At 39.8% G+C, this 22,540-nt stretch overlaps 1 protein-coding gene across 2 annotated transcripts in view; it reads right to left on the bottom strand.

Annotated features, from left to right (window-relative positions):
- Positions 1-22,540, bottom strand: part of SLC5A1 (solute carrier family 5 member 1) — a 127,765-nt gene that overhangs the window by 3,169 nt on the left and 102,056 nt on the right. For both annotated transcript variants that reach the window (XM_074391283.1, XM_003944894.4), the window contains 5 exons: positions 22,146-22,253; positions 16,601-16,751; positions 9,391-9,559; positions 6,124-6,339; positions 3,131-3,236 (listed from right to left, as the gene is read on the bottom strand). In XM_074391283.1, the coding sequence (XP_074247384.1) occupies positions 3,131-3,236; positions 6,124-6,339; positions 9,391-9,559; positions 16,601-16,751; positions 22,146-22,253 (750 nt within the window). The remainder of the gene's footprint in view (positions 1-3,130; positions 3,237-6,123; positions 6,340-9,390; positions 9,560-16,600; positions 16,752-22,145; positions 22,254-22,540) is intronic.

The raw sequence follows: 22,540 nt of genomic DNA, 5'->3' as shown, positions 1-22,540 counted from the left end.
TAAAAGCCCTCAAGAGAGTTTAGTTTATTGTGCTTTAATAGGATAGGATGTTCAGTCTGATTTCAACCTAAGTTCATGAAAACATGACAGAATTTGAGTGCTGCCATGAACTTCAGAGGTACCAAATTAATTCTCTAGCCAGTATGGATGTTCCCTCTATAGCAGGCGTCCCCAAACTATGGCCCGTGGGCCACATGCGGCCCCCTGAGGCCATTTATCCGGCCCCCCGCCGCACTTCAGGAAGGGGCACCTCTTTCATTGGTGGTCAGTGAGAGGAGCACAGTATGTGGCGGCCCTCCAACGGTCTGAGGGACAGTGAACTGGCCCCCTGTGTAAAAAGTTTGGGGATGCCTGCTCTATAGAATCCTTGACAAATGTATACATACTGCTCATCCCTGTCCAGACTAACTCAATTAGAAAACTATTCCTTCAAAGCAATCATGATGGTGATAATTATGGCCGATTCTTATAGCAGAGCATAAGAGGTATGGATTTTTATTTAGAATACTTTTATGTGAAGAATCTGAGCTTTAGAACAATGGAATCACTTTCCTAGCATAGTAGGAAGAGAATTCATATTTCAATCCCATTTCTTCCTGATTCCAAATCTCAGAAACCATCTCTGCACTATTCTGCCTCCTTACTCTGAGTTAAAATTGGATGAATTCTTTTCACCCACCAGCGTTAAGTCTGCCTTCTGGCATAAAAATAATCTCTTCTTCCACAATAAGACCTTTGACACTCAAAATACTCCTAATCCATCTAAAATCTAACCCTTTAAAATCTATGATATTCTCACACAGTGTGGAGACATTTTTGGAAGTAGGAGAAGTAGAGGGCATGTTCCTGCCTGCCTGCTCTGAGGAAGCAGGAAGGGGCTGTTTTCAACACCACGGCCAGCTGCTATGGCTTCACACTCCCTCTGGTATTTGTAGAGTCACAGGTTTTAGAATGGAAAGGTCTTTAAAGATCAAGAGCCGATTGCAGCAAAGCCGAGAACTTAGGCACAGCCTCTCCCTCCCTAAGCCTCAATTTACATGTCTATAAAATGAGGTGATAAGACCAAATGATCTCTAGGGCTCTTTCCTGAGTTCTTTCTATGATGGTCCTGATGGCCAGATTCAGAACTTCTTCTGAGCTACACCTGTGCTCTCCTTCAGATGGAGTGACGAGGAAGCCTCCAGCCCAGTACCAGGTAAAGCACGTATGACCTTGAGCCCCATATCTCTGCACACCACACACCTCCACAGCCATCCTCCACATATGCAAGTCCCCCATGTAGAGAGGAAGGTTACAATACTGAAGTAGAAGAAAGCATTAACTTAGAGGATAAGTCTTTGGGCACTGACTAAGCATTATTTCATTGGTCTTCCTGAGAAATTGGATTTTCTACATTTGATATTGTAAGCCAGTAAAACATAAGATCCCAAGGGCCTCTATCTCCTCATCTTGATACCACTAGAACTGACCATACCCTTGGTTTCATCTGTCCTCTATGTCAAAAGAACTCAAACTCTTTTTTCTTTTTTCTTTTTTCTTTTTTTTTGAGATGTAGTCTTGCTCTGTTGCCCAGGCTGGAGTGCAGTGGTGCAATCTCAGCTCACTGCAACCTCCTCCTCCTGGGTTAAAGCAATTCTCCTGCCTCGGCCTCTTGAGTAGCTGGGACTACAGGCATGTGCCACTATGCCCAGCTCATTTTTTGTATTTTTAGTAGAGACAGGGTTTCACCATGTTAGCCAGGCAGGTCTCAAACTCCTGACCTAGTGATCTGCCCACCTCAGCCTCCCAAAGTGCTGGCATTACAGACGTGAGCCACCACACCAGCCCCAACTCTTCTCTTATCCCCAGCCATTCCCCAAATCAAGACAGGGTGGCAAATTCCTCACCCACACTTACTCACTGAGCACCGTCAAATATGAGGGGTGAGAATCCAATCAAAAATGGTCAAAAGGTTTGAATAGACGTTTCTCAAAAGATGATATATAAATGGCAGACAGGTACATAAAATGGTGCTCAACATCATTAATCATAGAAATGTAATCAAAACTACAATGATATATCATCTCATCACAGTTAAAATGGATTACACCCAAAAGATGGGCAATAATAAATGCTAATGAGGATGTGGAGAAAAGGGGAACCCTTGTACACTGTTGGTGGGAATGAAAGTTAGTATGACCACCAACAGTATGGAGAACAGTTTGGAGGTTCCTCAAAAAACTAAAAATAGAGCTACCATATGATTCAGCAATCCCACTGCTGGGTATATACCCAAAAGAAAGGAAATTAGTATATTGAAGAGATATCTGCAGTCCCATGTTTGTTACAACACTACAATGGCTAAGATTTGGAAGCAACCTAAATGTCCATCAATAGATGAATGAATGAAGAAAAAGGTACATATACACAATGGAGTACTATTGAGACATAAAGAAAGAATGAGATCTTGTCATTTACAACAACAGGATGGAACTGGAGATCATTATGTTAAGTGAAATAAGCCAGTCACAGTAAGACAAATATCTCATGTTCTCACTTATTTGTGAGATCTAGAAATCAAAACAATTGAATTCATGGACATAGAGAGCAGAAAGATGGTTACCAGAGGCTGAGAAGGGTAGTGGGGTTCTGGGGATGGGGTAGGGATGGTTAATGGGTACCAAAAAAATAGAAAAAATGACTAAGACCTACTATTTGATAGCACAACAGGATGACTATAGTCAATAATAATTGTACATTCTAAAATTAAGAGTGCAACTGGATTGTTTGCAAATCAAAGGATAAATGCTTGAGGGGATGGATACCCCATTCTCCATGATGTGCTTATTTCACATTGCATGCCTGTATCAAAACATCTCATGTACTTCATAAATATATAAACCATGTACCCAAAAAATTTTTTTAAATATGAAGGGTGAGGGAGTTGGAATTATTCTGTACCCTCTCCTCCCCTTGAACTCAGAGTGAACTTCCCCCAAACCACTTATCCATTTCATCCCTACTCTGTTCCTCACTACTCTGGAAGGGAGACATCTGCGCTCTGATAAAGTCATTTAGGGAAGGCTTCAGTAAAATTACCATGTAGAAGTAACTTTTAGGGTTTGGGGATCTGCTCTGGGTCATAAATCACCTATTTCAATGGTCTCCTTAGGGTCATCTTTGATGTACTCCTCTTCTGCATCCAGGTCAATACGCTCCTCTTTGCTGTTGCGCAGACTCCAACACAGACGGTGCAGCTGCAGAGAAGGCAGAGCAGGTCAACAGAAAGATCCAAATAGCATCTTGGGAAAAGCAGTTAGGGGAGCAAAGAGGTATGCATCAAGGAAGGGAAGGAAATGTGGCCTCTCAGTACCAACAAGGACATACATAACAATTCCTATCCACACATTATCTCTAAAAACATTGGTAACTTAGATGAAAGTAATATACATATATACACTAGCTTCTATGATACATGTATATTCAGAGCCAAAAGGCTGCCTCATAGAGAAATATTTGTTGAATGAACTTATGTGTGTGTGATAAATAAATTTGTTCCTTTTAGCACTGGCAGTAGGAAGCAACAAAGACAGCCATTGTCCAGGTTAGGAGTATAATTTCAGATTTTTTTTACTATTTCACATTATGGGAATAATAATCTAGAATAATGAGCCATAATAGAATATGGTAGAGCTGGGGACACAATTTCTTTTGATATAGTCAAGAGCATGAACCAAAAACTTGATCTAGAGCATAAACTTGGTCTAAGGCATGAACTAGAAATGTGTTTGGGACTGTGATACTTTCAAAGACTTGAGACATGAGGCAGCAGTTGATACAACACAAAGAAAGCCTGTAGCAGGTCCAGCCAATAGATGTGATGCAGTTTTGTCCCTATAAAAGTAGTCCTTGTTTAACATTAAGGTTTGTCACTGCTCTTAAAATTTTGGCAACGAAGTTGAAGATCTCTTAGGAATTCCATAAGCCCTTGTATGTGTATGCATGAGTAAAGGATTAACAAAATTCTTCTTTGTTTCTCTAGAAATAAATATGACCTTGGGTTAACTTTCCAGCTCTATTCTCTTGGAAACCTGGAAATCTGTGTTGAGTTACCAGACTATTAATAAAAATAGCTTGTAATTGGCCATCTTTATCTAAACTAGAAGAGCTATGAATAAATACTAAACCAATGGGGACATCTAGAGTTAAAGAAGAGTAATTGCAACTTTTGAAGTCTTGAATCAATTAGACTTTCATATTGTTAGAAATGTTTTACATCAATTTTTGGTGGATTAATTTAGAAAAAAATCAAGAGGAAAACTATATTTTAGATTTCCCTGAGTAGACTGATTCTTGCATCTAGGTATGTTCTTTGCTGAGACCTTTAAAATCTTTGACCATGGGACAGTTACAAGAAATACCAGTTTCTATTTGGAACATAGGCTTCTAGGCCAGGTAGCTCTGTCCCACCCATATCATCTTGCGCACCTGAGCTGTCACTTGGGAAGGAGGTTTCAGAGAATAAGCTCTGGAATAAAGAGTAGACAACTGTGAGGATTCCCACTAAAGACATGGGCTTGATATCAGCCTATTGGCACCATGTTTCCTGGCATGTATCCTTCCACATGAAACCAATTATGTGAATGTAAGATACATAATTTTGCTGAGGCCAACCAAGCGTGTTGTGGCACATCAACATCGTTAATCATCAGAGAAATGCAAATCAAACAATAATGAGATATCGTCTCATCCCATTTAAAATGGCTTTTACCAAAAAGACAGGCAAGAATGAATGCTGGTGAGGATGGGGAGAAAGGGAAACCCTCAAACCCTGTTGGTAGGAATGTAAATTAGTATAGCTACAATGAAGAACACTATGGAAGTGTTCTTCATTTCTATACTAAAAATAGAGCTACCATACATATCCAACAATTCTACTACTGGATATATATCCAAAAAGAAAGTAAGCCAGTATATCAAAGAGATATCTATACTCCCATATTTACTGCAGCACTATTCACAATAGCCAAGATGTGGAATCAATCTAAGTGCCCATTGACAAATGAATGGATAAAGAAAATGTGGTACAGGCCGAGCGTGGTAGCTCACGCCTGTAATCCCAGTACTTCGGGAGGCTGAGGTGGGTGGATCACGAGGTCAAGGGATCAAGACCATGATGAAACCTCGTCTGTACTAAAAAATACAAAAATTAGCTGGGTGTGGTGGTGCGCGCCTGTGGTCTTAGCTACTTGGGAGTCTGAGGCAGAAGAATTGCTTGAACCCGGGAGGCAGAGGTTGCAGTGAGCTGAGATCGTGCCACTGCACTCCAGCCTGGCAACAGAGCAAGACTCTGTCACAAAAACAAAAACAAAAAAAGGAATAAAATGTGGTATAAATACACAATAGAGTATTATTCCGCCATAAAAAGAATGCAATCCTGTCATTTGCAACAACGTGTATGAAACTGGAAGTCATTATGTTAAGTGAAATAAGCCAGCCATAGAAAGACAAATTTCTCATGTTCTCACTCATATATGGGAGCTAAAAGTTTTAGAAACCGAACTCATGGAGACAAAGAGTAGATTGATGGTTACCAGAGGCTAGGAAGGGTAGCAGGGGATGGAGGACAGAGTGAAGATGGTTAATGGGTGCAAAAATACAGTTAGAATGAATTAAGATCTAGTATTTGGTAGCACAATAAGGTGGCTATGCTTAACATTAATTTATTTTTTATATATTATAAAATTATCATAAAATAATAATTTATTATGTATCTATACATATATAATTTAAAGACAGAGTCTCATTATGTTGTCAGGCTGATCCCAAACTCCTGGACTCAAGCGATCATCCCACCTTGGCCTCCCAAAGTGCTGGGATTACAAGCATGAGCCACCACATTCTATATTTTAAAATAACTAAGAGAAGAATTAAAATGTTCCTAACACAATTAAATAATAAATACTTGAGGCAGTGGACACCCCCCCCCGATTTCATCATTATATGTCTGTATCAAAATATTACATGTACCCCATAATTATATACAACTATTATGTACCCATAATAATGAAAAAATTTTTTTAAATTAAAGAACATTGTAGCATGAACACAAAACAAGGACAGATCCCCTAAATGGATACTCACATGCACATCTGGAATGGGCTTGGTGAAGAGGGAGATGATCACGATAGTGATGACAGAAATGACGAAGAGGATAATAGCAAAGTACAAGTAGTGTACCCCACAGATAATCGTGGGACAGTTGCTAGGCTCCATGCAGCTCCCGGTTCCATAGGCAAACTCAGTAATCATACGTGAAACCCCAATCAGAAATCCTAGGATCAGTCCCCAAAAGGCTCCCTATAAAAGAAAACCCTGGGTTAACTCATGCTGAACACACAAAACAGATGGTCTTGCTAACGTTCTTGGGGGAGGCACAGGAAGAGGCAAAGGAATAGAGGTAGGAGAAGTGGTAGCTCCAGGCTGTCTGAACCCAGAACGCTGGAGTTCAGAATATGGCAAGCACTGCTATGCAAGACCTTCAGTGTGTCTGTCTATCATGTTTCAGCAACATGATTTCACCTCAATTATTAAACAAGGAGCCATAACATAATGGGGTAACAGTGTCTAATAATTGGAATAGAGTGTCAACCTACAGGTTTAATTCCAAAAATTACCCTTAACTTGAAAAATAATTTGAGCCTCTCTACCTGCAGCTACTGTCAACACCAATCTCCAGATTTATGCATATTCAGATAAGAAGTAATTACTTGTGAGGTAATTCGTATTTCACAAGGACATGGGAAAAGAAATTAAGTCTTTGAAAGATGAAGGAGAAAGAAACTTAAACTTATCCATCAAAATATAAATAACACTTTTTCAGCCCCCTTTGTAGATTATTTTATAAGCTATTCTTAGTTTGAGAACATAAAATGATGCTGTGTTTTTACATTAAATTTTGGATTTGCATATTAGAAATATGGAGGACTTTAAGAGACCAGAAACATGAGGGGACAATTTTTCAGTTTTGTTTTTTGTTTGTTTGTTTGTTTTTGTTGTTGTTTTTTTGTTTTTTTTACTCTTTCCTTCGTTCTTGCCTTCCTTTTTCCTTTCTATCTTTCCCTTAGGTAAGTCCTCATCCAGGTTTAAGTCTGGCAGGTCAGTGACAAAGTAGAATGCATTCTTAGAAGGGTGGCCCAAAAGAGCTTTCATGTTTTTTGTGTGTTTTTTGTTTGTTTGTTTTTTGAGACAGAGTCTCACTCTGTCACCCAGGCTGGAGTGCAGTGGCACGATCTTGGCTCAATTCAACCTCTGCCTCCTGGGTTCAAGTAATTCTCCTGCCACAGCCTCCCAAGTAGCTGGAATTACAGGCACCTGCAACCATGCCCAGCTAATTTTTGTATTTTTAGTAGAGATGGGGTTTCACCATGTTAGCCAGGCTGGTCTTGAACTCCTGATCTTGTGATCCACCTGCCTTGGCCTTCCAAAGTGCTGGGATTACAAGCATGAGTCACTGCACCCGGCTGCTTTCATAGTTTTTCAGGTGCTGGTCAGACTCTTTGCTAGTCATTGCTACCCCTAAACTTTCTATTCCAAGTGTATTAAATTATCACCTATCCCCTACACATGGCATGTGTTTTTGTCTCCATGTCTCTGTATATAGGTCATTCTATCTGGAAGAATATGGGCTTATTTCTTCCTGGTAACCTCATTCTAGCTTAAATAGAACAAGCTACACAAGGCGGGTACACCCTTTCTTGCTGTGTCCACAGCTCTGTGGACACAGATCCAGGCCAGCACCAACCCCACTGCCATGGAATCACTCATTCAGTTCTCTGTCTCCCAGTCTGAACTAGTGGGTTGCCCAGGGAAGGAAGCAGATTTCATTCGCTTTCTGTTGCTAGTGCCTTACCTTATGCTGGCATCTGCAAATGACTTCTAGATGATGAAATGAACAAGGAAAAAGAAAAAATGTGTTCCCTATTCATCCCCCATACACTATTTCACTCAAAAAAAAATATTTCTTAGCTGGGCACAGTGTGCCTGAAGTCCTTCCTACTTTGGAGGCTGAGGCAGAAGGGATCACTTGAGCTCAGAAGTTTGAGACTGGTCTTACAACACAGTGAGATTCTCATCTCAAAAAAAAAAAAAATCAATAAATTTTCCATGAAATAATTTTTTTAAAATTCAAAAATTTTCATAATAAAAACTCTCAACAAATTAAGTACAGAAGTAACGTACCTCAAAAACAATAAAGACTATAAGCTATATATAACACTCACAGCTAACATCATACTGAATGAGGAAAAATTGAAAGACTTTCCTCTAAGATCTGGAAAAATAAAGGGATACCCACTTCCCTTTCACTTTCATTCAACATAGTACTGGAAGTCCTAGACAGAGCAATCAGGCAAGAGAAAAAATAAAGGGCATCCAAATGGGAAAAGAAAAAGACAAATTGGCCTCATTTACAAATGATATGATCTCATATTTAGAAAAACCTAAAGATTCCACCAAAGGGGTCACTCTTAATGAAACCCTGACCTACCTTTCCAGTCACGTCTTCCATCTTTCACATTCACAAACTCCCCGTGAGCCAGGTGAGATTCCATACAAGTCCTTCAACCTCACTCCTATCCTTGTACTTCTGCCTAAAAGTTCTGGACAGTGTTGTTCTCTGACTTGAATGCCATGTCTTCCCTCTCCAACTTCAAATCCTTCCAGCTCCAGCTGCTCCAAGAGGCCTTCCCTGACAGTCTCAGCCCCTGCTGATAAATCCTTTCCTAAATCCCTTCCTAGTCATATTATGTGCTGCATTATATCCCTTACTTGTTTTGCACTTTGTTTTATGTATAAACTGCTTGAGCACCAGGACTTTGTCTTCACTTGGCCCTGAGAGGTGCTGGCTGGAAAACTGAGTTCACAGTACAGCACTGGAGGTACCTTGCACTAGGACTTTCTCTCGCTCACCTAGGGGCTACAAATTTCCTAGTGAGTGCCACGCAGTCTGGTCAAAATCACCCACATTAGATAGAAAACCTAATCTTGGCCCCTAATTCTAGCACTTTGGGAGGCTGAGGTGGGAGGATCACTTGAGCTCAGGAGTTCAAGACCAGCCTGGGCAACACAGTAAGACCTCATCTCTATTTAAAAATAAATAAATAAATAAGAAAATCTAATCTTGGACAGAGGAGACAGAGAGAATGTGAATCCCCATACCAACTCCCAAGGAGCTCACTTCAACAGAGAGCCCCATGGTCCCTGGAGGCTTTCCCTACAAACCCTCAGCAGTACATCCATGTCTGCTCAAGATCTCTGGGAAATGGAATCCCTCCCACAGAGAATATGCAAACCCACATGGAAACTTCTATGCCAGAATGACTTTTCTGGATATGCCCAGATGATACATACTGGCTCACTGACTCTTTTCCAGAAAATACCAAGGAGGAAGACAGCTGCAATGGGTGGTCCCAAATAACTGGTGATGGACTGGATGTAATCGAAGAGCTGCCCACTTTGTGCTGATTGCACAACGGGCACCCAGGCGATGCTGATTCCAATCAGCACCAGGATAAACAACCTGAAATTAAAGCCGCCACAACAAGGTGTCAATAAGTAGCTCCACATGAGTATACATTACTATGTATTACATATACACATACATACGTACACACATACATACATACACACACTACCACCAGCACCACTACCAGCAGCAAATATGACCACAGCATGAAAAAATAATTAGCAGGCTGGGCGTGGTGGTTCACGTCTGTAATCCAGCACTTTGGGAGGCTGAGGCGGGTCAATCATGAGGTCACGAGTTCAAGACCAGCCTGGCCAACATGGTAAAACCCTGTCTCTACTAAAGATACAAAAAATTAGCCAGGCATGGTGTCATGGTGTCATGTGCCTGTAATCCCAGCTACTATGGAGGCTGAGGCAGGAGAATCACTTGAACCTGGGAGGCAGAGGTTGCAGTGAGCCAAGATCATGCCATTGCACTCCAGCCTGGGTGACAGGGCAAGACTGTGTCTCAAAAAAAAAAAAAAAAAAAAAAGAAAAGAAAAGAAAAAATAATAGCAAATGTATGCTTGAAGCTTTTTTTTGCCTATAGGAAAGTTATTCATGAATTAGTAAAACACACTTGACTTTTAATAGTAGCCTAGGCCTACTCACCACCATAAGAGAATCTCATTCTGAGAGAAAATAGAGTATGGGAACAAGGTATGAATTTTGGAGCCTGATAGTCCTGGATTCAAATTCTTATTACTTCTGTGTGACATAGGAGACGTTTCTTAACCTCTCTGAGCCTCAAGTTCTTCATCTGTATACTTGGAATAGGACTGACCTTGCAAGGCAGGAATAAGAAATAGTGATAGTAAAACTAATCTAAGTGATAGTTAACTAAGTGATAGTAAAACCTTGCAAATAGCAGGCACTCAATAAACAGTAAAAACTATTATTATTTTCTTCTTTCCTCCTTCTCTTTTATCTTCTCTTTCTTCTTAATAATGAAGTTATTAATAATAACACTAGGCAAGATGATTTTATAAAGGAATGGTCTAGATAGGAAGAAACACTACCAGGTGTTTCCATCTCTCCTCCCATTGAGTTTCACTTCAAGTCCTGAAAAGACTGGAGATGTCCTTGCAAGCTCTTCTTACTTGCGCTCTTGACTGAATTAGAAAAATGACTGTGATTCCCTCTCTCACTTACCTGCATCTTAAACTGACCTCCACAAAGCAACGTTTTCACTCACACATTTCTCCCTCTGAAACGCCTTTCCACTGTTCCCCTTTTCCACATTCTACCCACCATTATGGACTCAGCTCAGGTTCTCCCTCCCCCAGGAGCCTTTCCCAACCACAGCATGCCACACTCATCACTCTGAGACCCTGGTTGTTCTTACACCCCCCACAGCAGAGTTTGAAATCGTTTCACATCACTGTGGGCTCATCCAGGGCTGGGACAGGCCTCAGGGCAGTAGTTATAGGACACACAAAAATGTGAAGCCCAACATAGTCTCAGGGTCATGGGAACCATCCCTATACAAGGCAACAAAATAATTTTCTTTAGCATTTTGCATTTGAGCCACATATATAACTGAAAAAGTCAGTTAGTACCTTTCTAAGGAAAAATCAATCAAGGTAACAGTGCTACCTTCTATGGCTCAGAGTAAGATCCTCTGGCACAGTCAGATCTCCTTCGGGTGCCAGGTATCTTGTCAGTTCAAAGTGGCCCACCATGTTTCCTTTTCTTCTTTCATTTCAATCTTGAAAATGAGACCTATGAGGTAGCAGCCCATAGCCCTCCTGCACTCACTAGGAAACTTTCCCTTGACTAACATCCCAGGGACTTGTTCCACCTGCCCTAAGGAGGTTGACCTCCCTTAGCCCCATAGAAAAAGAAGCAAAGCTCCTGTTGATCCTCTCTCCAGAGTATCTGCTCCATGGATAATCATAATAATGGACACACCTGATCCGGGTGTTGATACTTTAATGCTTTCAGGACCCTATTGCATCTATTAGCCCATTTGACGACAAGAAATGTGCACAGCACTTGATGTTTTAGACTTTACAGAGTATATTCACAAGCACAATTGAACCTTCACGACGGTTCTGCAAAATGTTGCATCAAGGGATTGAGGCATCAGAGGCATGGGGGCTTCAAAGATGACCAGTGTGGAGAGATGCAGTGTGGGGGCACTGAGAAGGACAGTGTGGGACAATACGAAGAGCCTTGGACAGGGTTCAGTCCTGTCTCTGACACCATCCAGACTGTTTGGATTTAGGCAGGATGAGCTTCAACCCAAATGACAGCCTGGGGGGTAAATTAGGTGTCTGTTTTGTCCTTTCTAACTCCAGAGAGGCATTGTTCAATGATCTACAATTTAAAGTTAAATGCCACTAGAGGACCTAGAAAAAATGGCAGATAGCAGGCAGGATGAAATTGCAGCTCCCACTCAAATGGACAGAGCAGCATGCAGAGACTCACATCATGAACTTTTGCTCTAAGAACTACTGCAGGAATATACCAGGAAAACCAAGAGGATCCACACACCCTCTGAAGGAAGCAGATTGCTCCTACAGGATCTGGGAGACAGCCCACACGCTGTGAGTGCCCAAACTGTGAAAGCGGGAAAGGGGGATCATCTGACCCCAAACACAGACCCTCACTGGGGAACCTGAAGGTCCCTATTATGGGAGAAATACTTTAATAAATAGCACAATGAATGAAATAGTACCTCATATCTCAATACTAACATTGAATGTATGGCCTAAATGTTTCCATTAAAAGATATAGAATTCGGCCGGGCGCGGTGGCTCAAGCCTGTAATCCCAGCACTTTGGGAGGCCGAGGCGGGTGGATCACGAGGTCAAGAGATCGAGACCGTCCTGGTCAACATGGTGAAACCCCGTCTCTACTAAAAATACAAAGAATGAACTGGGCATGGTGGCGCGTGCCTGTAGTCCCAGCTACTAGGGAGGCTGAGGCAGGAGAATTGCTTGAACCCAGGAGGCGGAGGTTGCGGTGAGCCAAGATCGCGCCATTGCACTCCAGCCTGGGTAACAAGAGCGAAACTCCATCTCAAAAAAAAAAAAAAGATATAGAATTGCAGAACAGATAAGAATTTATCAACCAAGTATCTGCTGCCTTCAAGAGACTGGCCTAACACATAAGGACTCACATGAACTTAGGGTTAAAGGGTTGAAAAAGATATCCATGCAAATGGACAACAAAAGTAAGCAGGAATAGGTATTCTTATATTCTTTAAAGTTACAAAAGAAACTTTAAAGCAAGAGCAGTTAAAAAAGACAAAGAGGAACATCATATAATGATAAAAAGGCCTTGTCCAACAGGAAAATAACACAATCCTAAATGTATGCACCTAACACTGAAGTTCCCAAATGTATAAAACAGTTACTACTAGACTTAAGAAACAAGATAGACAGCAACACAATCATAGTGAAGGAATTCAATAATCCACTGACACCACTAGACAGATCATCAAGACAGAAAGCCAACAAAGAAACAATGGGTTTAAACTACACCCTAGAACAAATGAACTTAACAGATATTTATAGAACATTCTACCCATCAGCCACAGAATATACATTCTATTTATCAGTGCATGGAACATTCTGCAAGACAGACCATATGAGAGGACACAAAACAAGTCCAATAAATTCAAGAAAATTGAAATTATATCAAGTACTCTCTCAGACCACAGTGAAATAAAACTGGAAATCAACTTCAAAGGAAACCTTCAAAAGCAGGCAAATACATGGAAATTAAATAACCTGCTCCTGAATGATCACTGAGTCAACAATGAAATCAAGATGGAAATTTAAAATTTTTTTGAATTGAATAATAATAGTGACACAACCTATCAAAACCTCCGGATACAGCAAAGGCAGTACTAAGAGGAAAGTTCATAGCCCTAAATGCCTACATCAAAAAGTCTTAAAGAGCACAATAGACAATCTAAGGTCACACCTCAAGGAACTAGAGGAATAAGAACAAACTAACCCAAATCCAGGAGAAGAAAGGAAATAACCAGGATCAGAGCAGTTAAATGAAAGTGAAACAAAACAAAACAAAAAAATATGAAAGATAAATGAAACAAAAAGTTGGTTATTTGAAAAGATAAATAAAATTCATAGACCATTCAGAAGATTAACCAAGAAAAGAAGAGAGAAAATCCAAATAAGCACAATTAGAAATGAAACAGAAGATATTACAACCAACACCACAAAAATACAAACGATAATTCAAGGCTGCTATGAACAACTTTATGCACATATACCAGAAAACCTAGAGGAGGTGGATAAATTCATGGAGACATACAACCCTCCTGGCTTAAATCAGGAAGAATTAGATACCCTGAGCAGACTATTAGCAAGCAGTGAGGTTGAAATGTTAGTTTTAAAATTACCAACCAAAAAAAGTCCAGAAGCAGATGAATTCACAGCTGAATTCTACCAGACATTCAAAGAAGAATTGGCACCAATCCTATTAACACTATTCCACAAGGTAAAGAAAGAAGGAATTCTCCCTAAATCATTCTATGAAGCTGGTATCACCCTAATACCAAAACCAGGAAAGGATCTAAGAGAAGACAACTAAGGACCAATATCCCTGATGAACATAGATGCAAAAACCCTTAACAAAATACTAGCTAACTGAATCTGACAACATATCAAAAAGATAATATACCATGATCAAGTGGATTTCACACCAGGCATGCAGGGATGGTTTAATATATGCAAGTCAGTAAGTTTGATATATCACATAAACAGAATTAAAAACAAAAATCACATGATTGTCTCAACAAACACAAAAAAAGCATTTGGCAAAATCCAGCATCCCTTTATGATTAAAGTCCTCAGCAAAATCAGCATACAAGGGATATACCTCAATGTAATAAAAGCCATTTATGACAGACCGACAGCCAACATAATACCAAAAGAGGAAAAGTTGAAAGCATTCCCTCTGAGAACTGGAACAAAACAAGGATGCCCACTTTCACCCATATGTATTCAACATAGTACTGGAAGTCCTAGCCAGAGCAATTAAACAAGAGAAAGAAATGAATGGCATCCAAATCAGTAAAGAGAAAGTCGAACTGTCGCTATTTGCTGATGATACAATCATATACCTAGAAAACCCTAAAGACTTCTCCAAAATGCTCGTAGAACTGATAAATGAATTTAGCAAAGTTTCAGGATACAAAATTAATGTATACAAATCAGTAGCTTTGCTATACACCAACAGAGACCAAGCAGAGAATAAAATCAAGAATTAAACCCCTTTTACAATAGCTGGAAAAAAAATAATAAAGACTTAGGAATATACCTAACCAAAGAGGTGAAAGACCTCTGCAAGGAAAACTACAAACACTGCTGAAAGAAATCATAGATGACACAAACAAATGGAAACACATCCCATGCTCATGGCTGGGTAGAATCAATATTGTGAAAATGATCATACTGCCAAAAGCAATCTACAAATTCAATGTAATTTGCATCAAAATACCACCATTATTCTTCACAAAACTAGTACAAACAATCCTCAAATTCATATGGAGCCAAAAAAGAGCCCACATAGCCAAACCAAGACTAAGCAAAAAGAACAAATCTGGAAGCATCACACTACCTGACTTTAAACTATATTACAAGGCCATAGTCACCAAAACAGCATGGTACTAATATAAAAATAGGCACAGAGACCAATGGAACAGAATAGAGAACCCAGAAATAAACCCAAATACTTACAGCTAACTAATCTTTGACAAAGCAAACAAAAATATAAAGTGGGGAAAGGACATCCTATTCAACAAATACTGCTGGGATAATTGGCAAGCCACATGCAGGAGAATAAAGCTGAATCCTCATCTCTCACGTTATACAAAAATCAACTCGGGATAAATCAAGGACTTAAATCTAAGACCTGAAACTATAAACATTCTAGAAGATAACATCAGAAAAACTCTTCTAGACATTGGCTTAGGCAAAGACTTCATGACCAAGAACCCAAAACCAAATGCAACAAAAACAAAGATAAATAGGTGGGACTTAACTAAAGAGCTTCTGCACAGCAAAAGGAACAGTCGGCAGAGTAAACAGAAAACCCACAGAGTGAGAGAAACGCTTCACAATCTATACTTCCCACAAAGGACTAATATCCAGAATCTACAAATAATTCAAACAAATTAGCACGAAAAAAATAATCACCTTAATCCTGCAAGAATGCCCATAATTTAAAAATCAAAAAATAATAGATGTTAGTGTGGATGTGGTGAAAAGAGAACACCTTTACTCTGTTGATAGGAGTGTAAACTAATACAACCACTATGGAAAACAGTATGGAAATTCCTTAAAGAACTAAAAGTAGAACTACCAATTGATCCAGCAATCCCACCACTGGGTATCTAAGCAGAGGAAAAGAAGTTATTATACAAAACATATACTTGCACATGCATGTTTATAGCAGCACAATTTGCAACTGCAAAATTATGGAACCAGTCCCAATGCCATTAGTCAACAAGTGGATAAAGAAATTATGGTGTATAGATACATACAATGGAATACTACTCAGCCATAAAAACGAACAAATTAATGGCATTCACAGAAACCTGGATGAAACTGGAGACTATTATTCTAAGTGAAGTCACTCAGGAATGTAAACCCAAACATCATATGTTCTCACTCATAAGTGGGAGCTAAGCTATGAGGATACAAAGGCATAAGAATGATATAGTGGACTTTAGGGACTTGTAGGGAAAGGAAGTCAGGTGGGCAAGGGATAAAAGATTACAAATTGGGTTCAGTGTATAATGCTCAGGTGATGAGTGCACCAAAATCTCACATACTAGTAAAGAACTTACTCATATAACCAAGTACCATCTGTTTCCCAAAATGTATGGAAATAAAAAATTTAAAAATAATAAAATAATCAATAAATAAAGTTAAATGCCACTGAATGACAAATATAACCAGCCACAGGGATTATTCCCATTCTACCCAGGCATCTGCCAAGCTTCCCTAGCCTGAAGGGTAGCACAGATGGAACCTCTCTGATCATTCAAGCTTTTGTGCATGGGAGAAGCTACATTTACCTTCCAGCAATCATGAGTTCTTTCTCAGATGCTCCCTTGCGGACCTTGGTGTAGATGTCCATGGTGAAGAGGGTGCTGGCACTGTTGAAGATGGAGGTCAGGGAGCTCATGAGAGAGGCCAGCATGACCGACAGCATCAGGCCTCGCAATCCTGGAAAAGAAAGAGTTCTGAGTGGCATATACAGCAACTTCAGCTCTTTTGTGCTTGGAAAATACAAGGACTCAAGGTTTGTTTGCCTTCTGAAACCATGCCATGTTATCCAATTCATCTCTCCAAAAAGACTAGATGCTTTAAGAAGTGCACTACAGCTTTAAATTTATTAGCCCATTATAAACCCACAGCAGCCACAAAGAGTTGGAGACACAACATACTTGAGGTGAATACTTTGCAACTGGATGATGATGATGATGGTGATGATGGTGATGGTAGTGGTGGTGGGTGTGTGTCTGTGTGTGTGTGTGTGTGTGTGTGTGTGTATGTGTGTGTGTTTCCATCTGAGAGGATTTTTATAAGGTCTCTCACCTGAAATATTCATGATATAGCAGAAAGAGATTTAAACTATGATTCAAAAGATGAGGTTCTCAAGAAAGTAAAAAATACATCCACGGATTGGGAGAAAATATATGCAAATCATATATCTGATAAGGGCCTAGTATATAGAACATATAAAGAACTCCTAAAATTCAACAATAAAATGACAAATCACCCAATTTAAAATGCCAAAGGATCTGAATAGACACTTCTCCAAAGCTATACAAATAGCCAGTCATGACAGGAAAAGATGCTTGACATCAGGGGAATTCAAATCAAAACCATAATGGGATAATCCTTTGCACCCAATAGGATAGCTATAATAACAAATTTTTTAAAAACAGTAATAACAAGTGTGAGTAGAGATGTGGAGAAATGGGAACATTCACATATTGCCGGCAGGAATGTAAAATGGTACAGCCACTGCAGAAAATAGTCTGGGTCAGGCAGTTCTTCAAATGATTAAACATTGAGCTACCATATTACCCATCAATTCTATTCCTAAGTGGAATTTCATTTCTCTCTATCCAAGAGAAATGAAAACATATGTCTACTCAAACACTCATACATTAATGTTTGTAATATTATTACTTACGATAGCCAAAAAGGAGGAGCAACACAAAAGTCCACCAAATGATAAGTGGATAAACAAAATGCATAAACAATTGACAAATGGGTAAACATGTGATGGAATATTATTCATCAAAAAAAGGAATAACATACAAATACATGCTATGACACAGATGAACCTTGCAAACATTATGTTAAGTAAAAGAAGCAAGTCACCAAAAAAACCCCACATATTATATGATTCTATTTATATGAAATGTCCAGAATAGGCAAATCTAGGAATACAGAAAGTATATAAGTGAGAGACTGCTCATTTCATTAGCAAGTATAGGATTGCTTTTTTTTTTTTTTTTTTTTTTTTTTTTTTTGAGACAGAGTTTTGCTCTTGTTACCCTGGTTGGAGACCAAAGGCATGATCTTGGCTCACCACAACTTCTGCCTCCCAGATTCAAGCAATTCTCCTGCCTCAACCTCCCGAGTAGGTGGGATTACAGGCATGTGCCACCATGCCCAGCTAATTTTTGTCTTTTTAGTAGAGATAGGGTTTCTCCATCTTGGTCAGGCTGGTCTTGAACTCCCAACCTCAGGTGATCGGCCCGCCTCAGCCTCCCAAAGTGCTGGGATTACAGGTGTGAGCCACTGTGCCCAGTGGGTAGAGGATTCCTTTAAAGCATGACAAAAATTTTCTAAAATTTATTTCAGTGATGCTTGCGCACACAATTGAATATACTTTAAAACCCACTGAATTGTACATTTTAAATGAGGGAATTGTATGGTGGGTGAATTTGAGCTCAATCACCTTTTTTAGTTTTTTTTAAGACAAGGCTCTATTTCTAACTCTGATCTTAAGCAAGCTGCATCAAGCTCTAGATCTCATTTCTTGATATGTTAAATGAGGATACTTTCCCAAATCAGAATACAGACTACTACATCTTCCCAAATCAGAAAATGGAACTCTTGTTATTGAAGTTTTCCTAGTCATAGGAAGCCTGGTTGGCTATAATCTCTATTATTCTTCCCATTCCAAGGAATATACATGGGTGCACCTGCTGAGGCTAGAAGGCCAGGCCAAGCTGAGGACTCACTATCAAGAGTTTTACAGTCAAAAAAAAGAAAGAGTTTCACAGTCTCAGGAGTAAAAGTAACCTTAGGATCACCTAGACCTGTCATCCATCTGATACATGAATCCCTCACAACACTTACTCTGTCCAAACTCCACAGCAACAGTAAATCTCCTACCCTACAGGGAACCTGGCCTCAGACAGTTCTGAGGAGGCTGAAATTTACCCTTCTATGGCATCAGGTGTAGTCCTCGTGGTACCCAACAGAACAGGTCTTACCCCTTATCCACTTTGCCATCTTTCATATATTCAAAGACAACTCATGTTTCCTTGAACTCTCTCTTCTCTGTATTCCTATATAACTGCATTTGAGAGACCCAAATATTTAGAACTTCACTTATACCTCTTAAACTTCAGCTTGTTAGAGCTGAGTCAACATTCATACTTCCTGAGGTCCTTTTGGAACATGATTCTGTCATTCCTCTAGGTTTCATATATTTAAATAATTTACGGTCTCACCTACAGCCTTGCAAGATTAATTATAAAGGCTGCCTATTCTAATTATTTCGTCATTTGTTGAGAGGATTTTTTAAATGGTTCTTTCTGAGTTTGTGTATGTACATTACAAACTATTGGCAATATAGAAGAAGTTATAAAAATCATCAAGTCCAATTATCTCATTTTTCAGTTGATAAAACAAATGTCCATTTCAAGAAGTTAGTAAAAAGGGCTTTCAGCCCTAGCTCTGCCACTTATTCAGGGTTACTTTGCCCTGAAATTTGTAAGCTGGGACAGAACTTTCCCCTCTGTAGACACTCCTATCAAACCCCCATTCATTTATTTACTCAACCAATATTTGCTGAACATAATTTTACAGTAGCCCAGGCAAAAAACAATGATCTATCAGACTAGAGTAACATAAGTAAAAACAGAGAGAAGTACACTAGGAGACAATTTGATGTGGATTGATGGGAGGATCACCTACTTGCTAAGTGGAGAAGGCTGAATCTGCAAACGGAATGAAAAGGAGTGGCCAGGCCAGGTGCAGTGGCTCACACCTCCAATTCTAGCACTTTGGGAAGCCAAGGCAGGCAGATCACCTGAGGTCAAGAGTTTGAGACCAGCCTGACCAACATGGAAAAACCCCATCTACACTAAAAATACAAAATTAGTGAGACATGGTGGTGCATACCTATAATCCCAGCTACTCAGGAGGCTGAGGCAGGAGAATCACTTGAACCCAGGAGAATCACTTATGGTGAGTTTAGATCACATCACTGCACTCCAGCGTGGGTGACAAGAGCAAAACTCTGTCTCAAAAAAAAAAAAAAAAAAAAAAAAAAAAAAAAAAAGCAGGGGCGGGGGGGAAGGAGCAGCAAAGAGGATGGGGAAAATTTGAAAAGACAAACAGACGAATATAGTATGATGGAATCCAAGGGAAGAGAACAACTAAAGAAGAATGAGAGATCAATAATGCTGAATGCCACTGAGGGGTCAAGTAAAGTGAGGAATGGAAAATATCTATTTGGTCTAGCACACGGAGGTCATTAAGAAATGCAGTAGGTCAGGCGCAGTGGCTCAGGCCTGTAATCCCAGCACTTTGGGAGGCCGATACAGGTAGATCACTTGAGGTCCGGAGTTTGAGACCAGTCTGGCTAACATGGTAAAATACCATCTCTACTAAAAATATAAAAAAAGTAGCGGGGCATGGTGGTGCATGCCTGTAATCCCAGCTACTCCAGAGGCTGAGGCAGGAGAATCGCTTGAACCCAGGAGGCAGAGGTTGCAGTGAGCTAAGATCACACCATTGCACTTCTAACCAGATTTGTTTCCCTTGAGCCAGAATTAGGAGATTTTTCTTCAATGTGAAACATGACTGCAATCCCACAGGTCAACTGCAAAACTCTAGCTATTCAGAGTGCTCACTCAATCTTCTAGGAAAACAGATTCTTTTTTTTTTTTTTTTGAGTCAGAGTCTTGCTCTGTCACCCAGGCTGGAGTGCCGTGGCATGATCTTGGCTCACTGCAACCTCTGCCTCCCAGGTTCAACTGATTCTCCTGCCTCAGCCTCCTGAGTATCTGGGATTACAGACGTGCACCACCTCGCCTGGATAATTTTTGTATTTTTAGTAAAGAAATCTTGCCTCTTTCCTTACGTGTTTCTTTGGAAGAGCACAGAAGTCAATTCATTCTCCAGGTAAAACCCCTTGGACCTAGTTCAAGCCTTCATGTTAACATCTGTTGGAGAGCTTTTTAAAAATACACTTTAATTGGCAAGTAAAAATTGTATATATTGAGGTTGTACAATATGATGTCTTGAAATATGTATACATTGTGGAATGGTTCAATTGATCTAATTAGCATAGGCATTACCTTACATACTTGTCACTTTTTGTGGTGAGAACACTTAAAATCTATTCTTGCAATTTTCAAGTATACAATACATTGCTATTAACTATAGTCACTATGTTGTACAATATATCTCTTGAACTTATTCCTCTTAACTGAAATTTTGTATCCGTTGACGAACATCTCCCCCGCTCCCAACCCCAAGCCCTAATAACTACCATTCCACTCTCTGCTTCTACAAATTTGACTTTTTCGTGAGATTATGTGGTATTTGTCTGAGTCTAAATTATTTCACTAAACATAATGTTTTCCGGGTTCATTTATGTTGTCATAAATGACAGAATTTCCTTCTTTTGGAGACTGAATAGTATCCCACTGTGTATATACTACATATTACATTTTCTTTATAAATGACAGAATTTCCTTCTTTTGGAGACTGAATAGTATCCCATTGTATATATACTATTTATTTCATTTTCTTTATCCATTCATCTATTCATTCAGTGATGGGCACTTATGTTGCCTCCACATTTTGACTATTGTGAACAATGCTATAGTGAACATGGGAGAGCAGATATCTCTTCAACATGCTGATTTCATTTCCTTTGGATATATGCCCAGTCATGGGATTGCTGGATCATATGGTAGTTCTATTCTTAATTCTTTGAGGGACTGCCATCCAGTTTTCCATAATGGGTGTCCTATTACATCCACTGTTGGAGAGCTTTGAAAGACTTTCAATATGCGTTAGGAAAAGTCATGTTTTTTCTCTAACGAGTTTTCAGATCATCTCCTTTCCAAGCCTGACTGATGGGCAAGTCCCAGAACTCATAAACCCAACCAAGTCATATGTCTCCTTCCCACTGAAAGAGAACATGTCCAAAAACTGAAGATACCCACAATGATGCTTTCCCTCCTAACCCCCCAGTTAAGAAATAGCTTTGCCCAGAAGGTCCACAGAAATCTAGGTGATGCCTAAACCCAATCAGCCTCCCAAGAAAGACCGTACAAACCTCTCAAGAAAGATTCTCACCATTGGGCATGAGCTCCACCACCAAGGTTGGATAGGCGATGTTGGTACAGCCAACCTTGGTACCGCAGTATTTCTCACATTCTGAGGGGACAACACAGGCAATTTTGTCTGGGAAGAGATGAAGAGCCATGTCAGCAAGCAGACATTGGGAAAATATTTCCTAAATTCATCTTCTTAAAACAAGGCTTCAAACAGGATATTCTTTCCCAAGGCCCTGAAATGGTTTCTCAAGAGTACACCTCTCCACAGAGCCCTTTGGTGCCTGCCTGTCCTGCCCTGCTGACCCTGATACATTGATGATGATCTCTGATCAAAGAAGAAAGACAATTTCTAGGCAAAGGAGGAAAGGAATCAAAGAAACGCTCAGGGTGGGAGAAAAGGGGCAAGAGATTGAG

Source organism: Saimiri boliviensis, chromosome 21, assembly GCF_048565385.1.
Source record: "Saimiri boliviensis isolate mSaiBol1 chromosome 21, mSaiBol1.pri, whole genome shotgun sequence".
Classification (NCBI taxonomy): Eukaryota; Metazoa; Chordata; class Mammalia; order Primates; family Cebidae; genus Saimiri; species Saimiri boliviensis.
The sequence above is the reverse complement of the archived record's forward strand: the minus strand, read 5'-3'. Positions and strand labels throughout refer to the sequence as shown.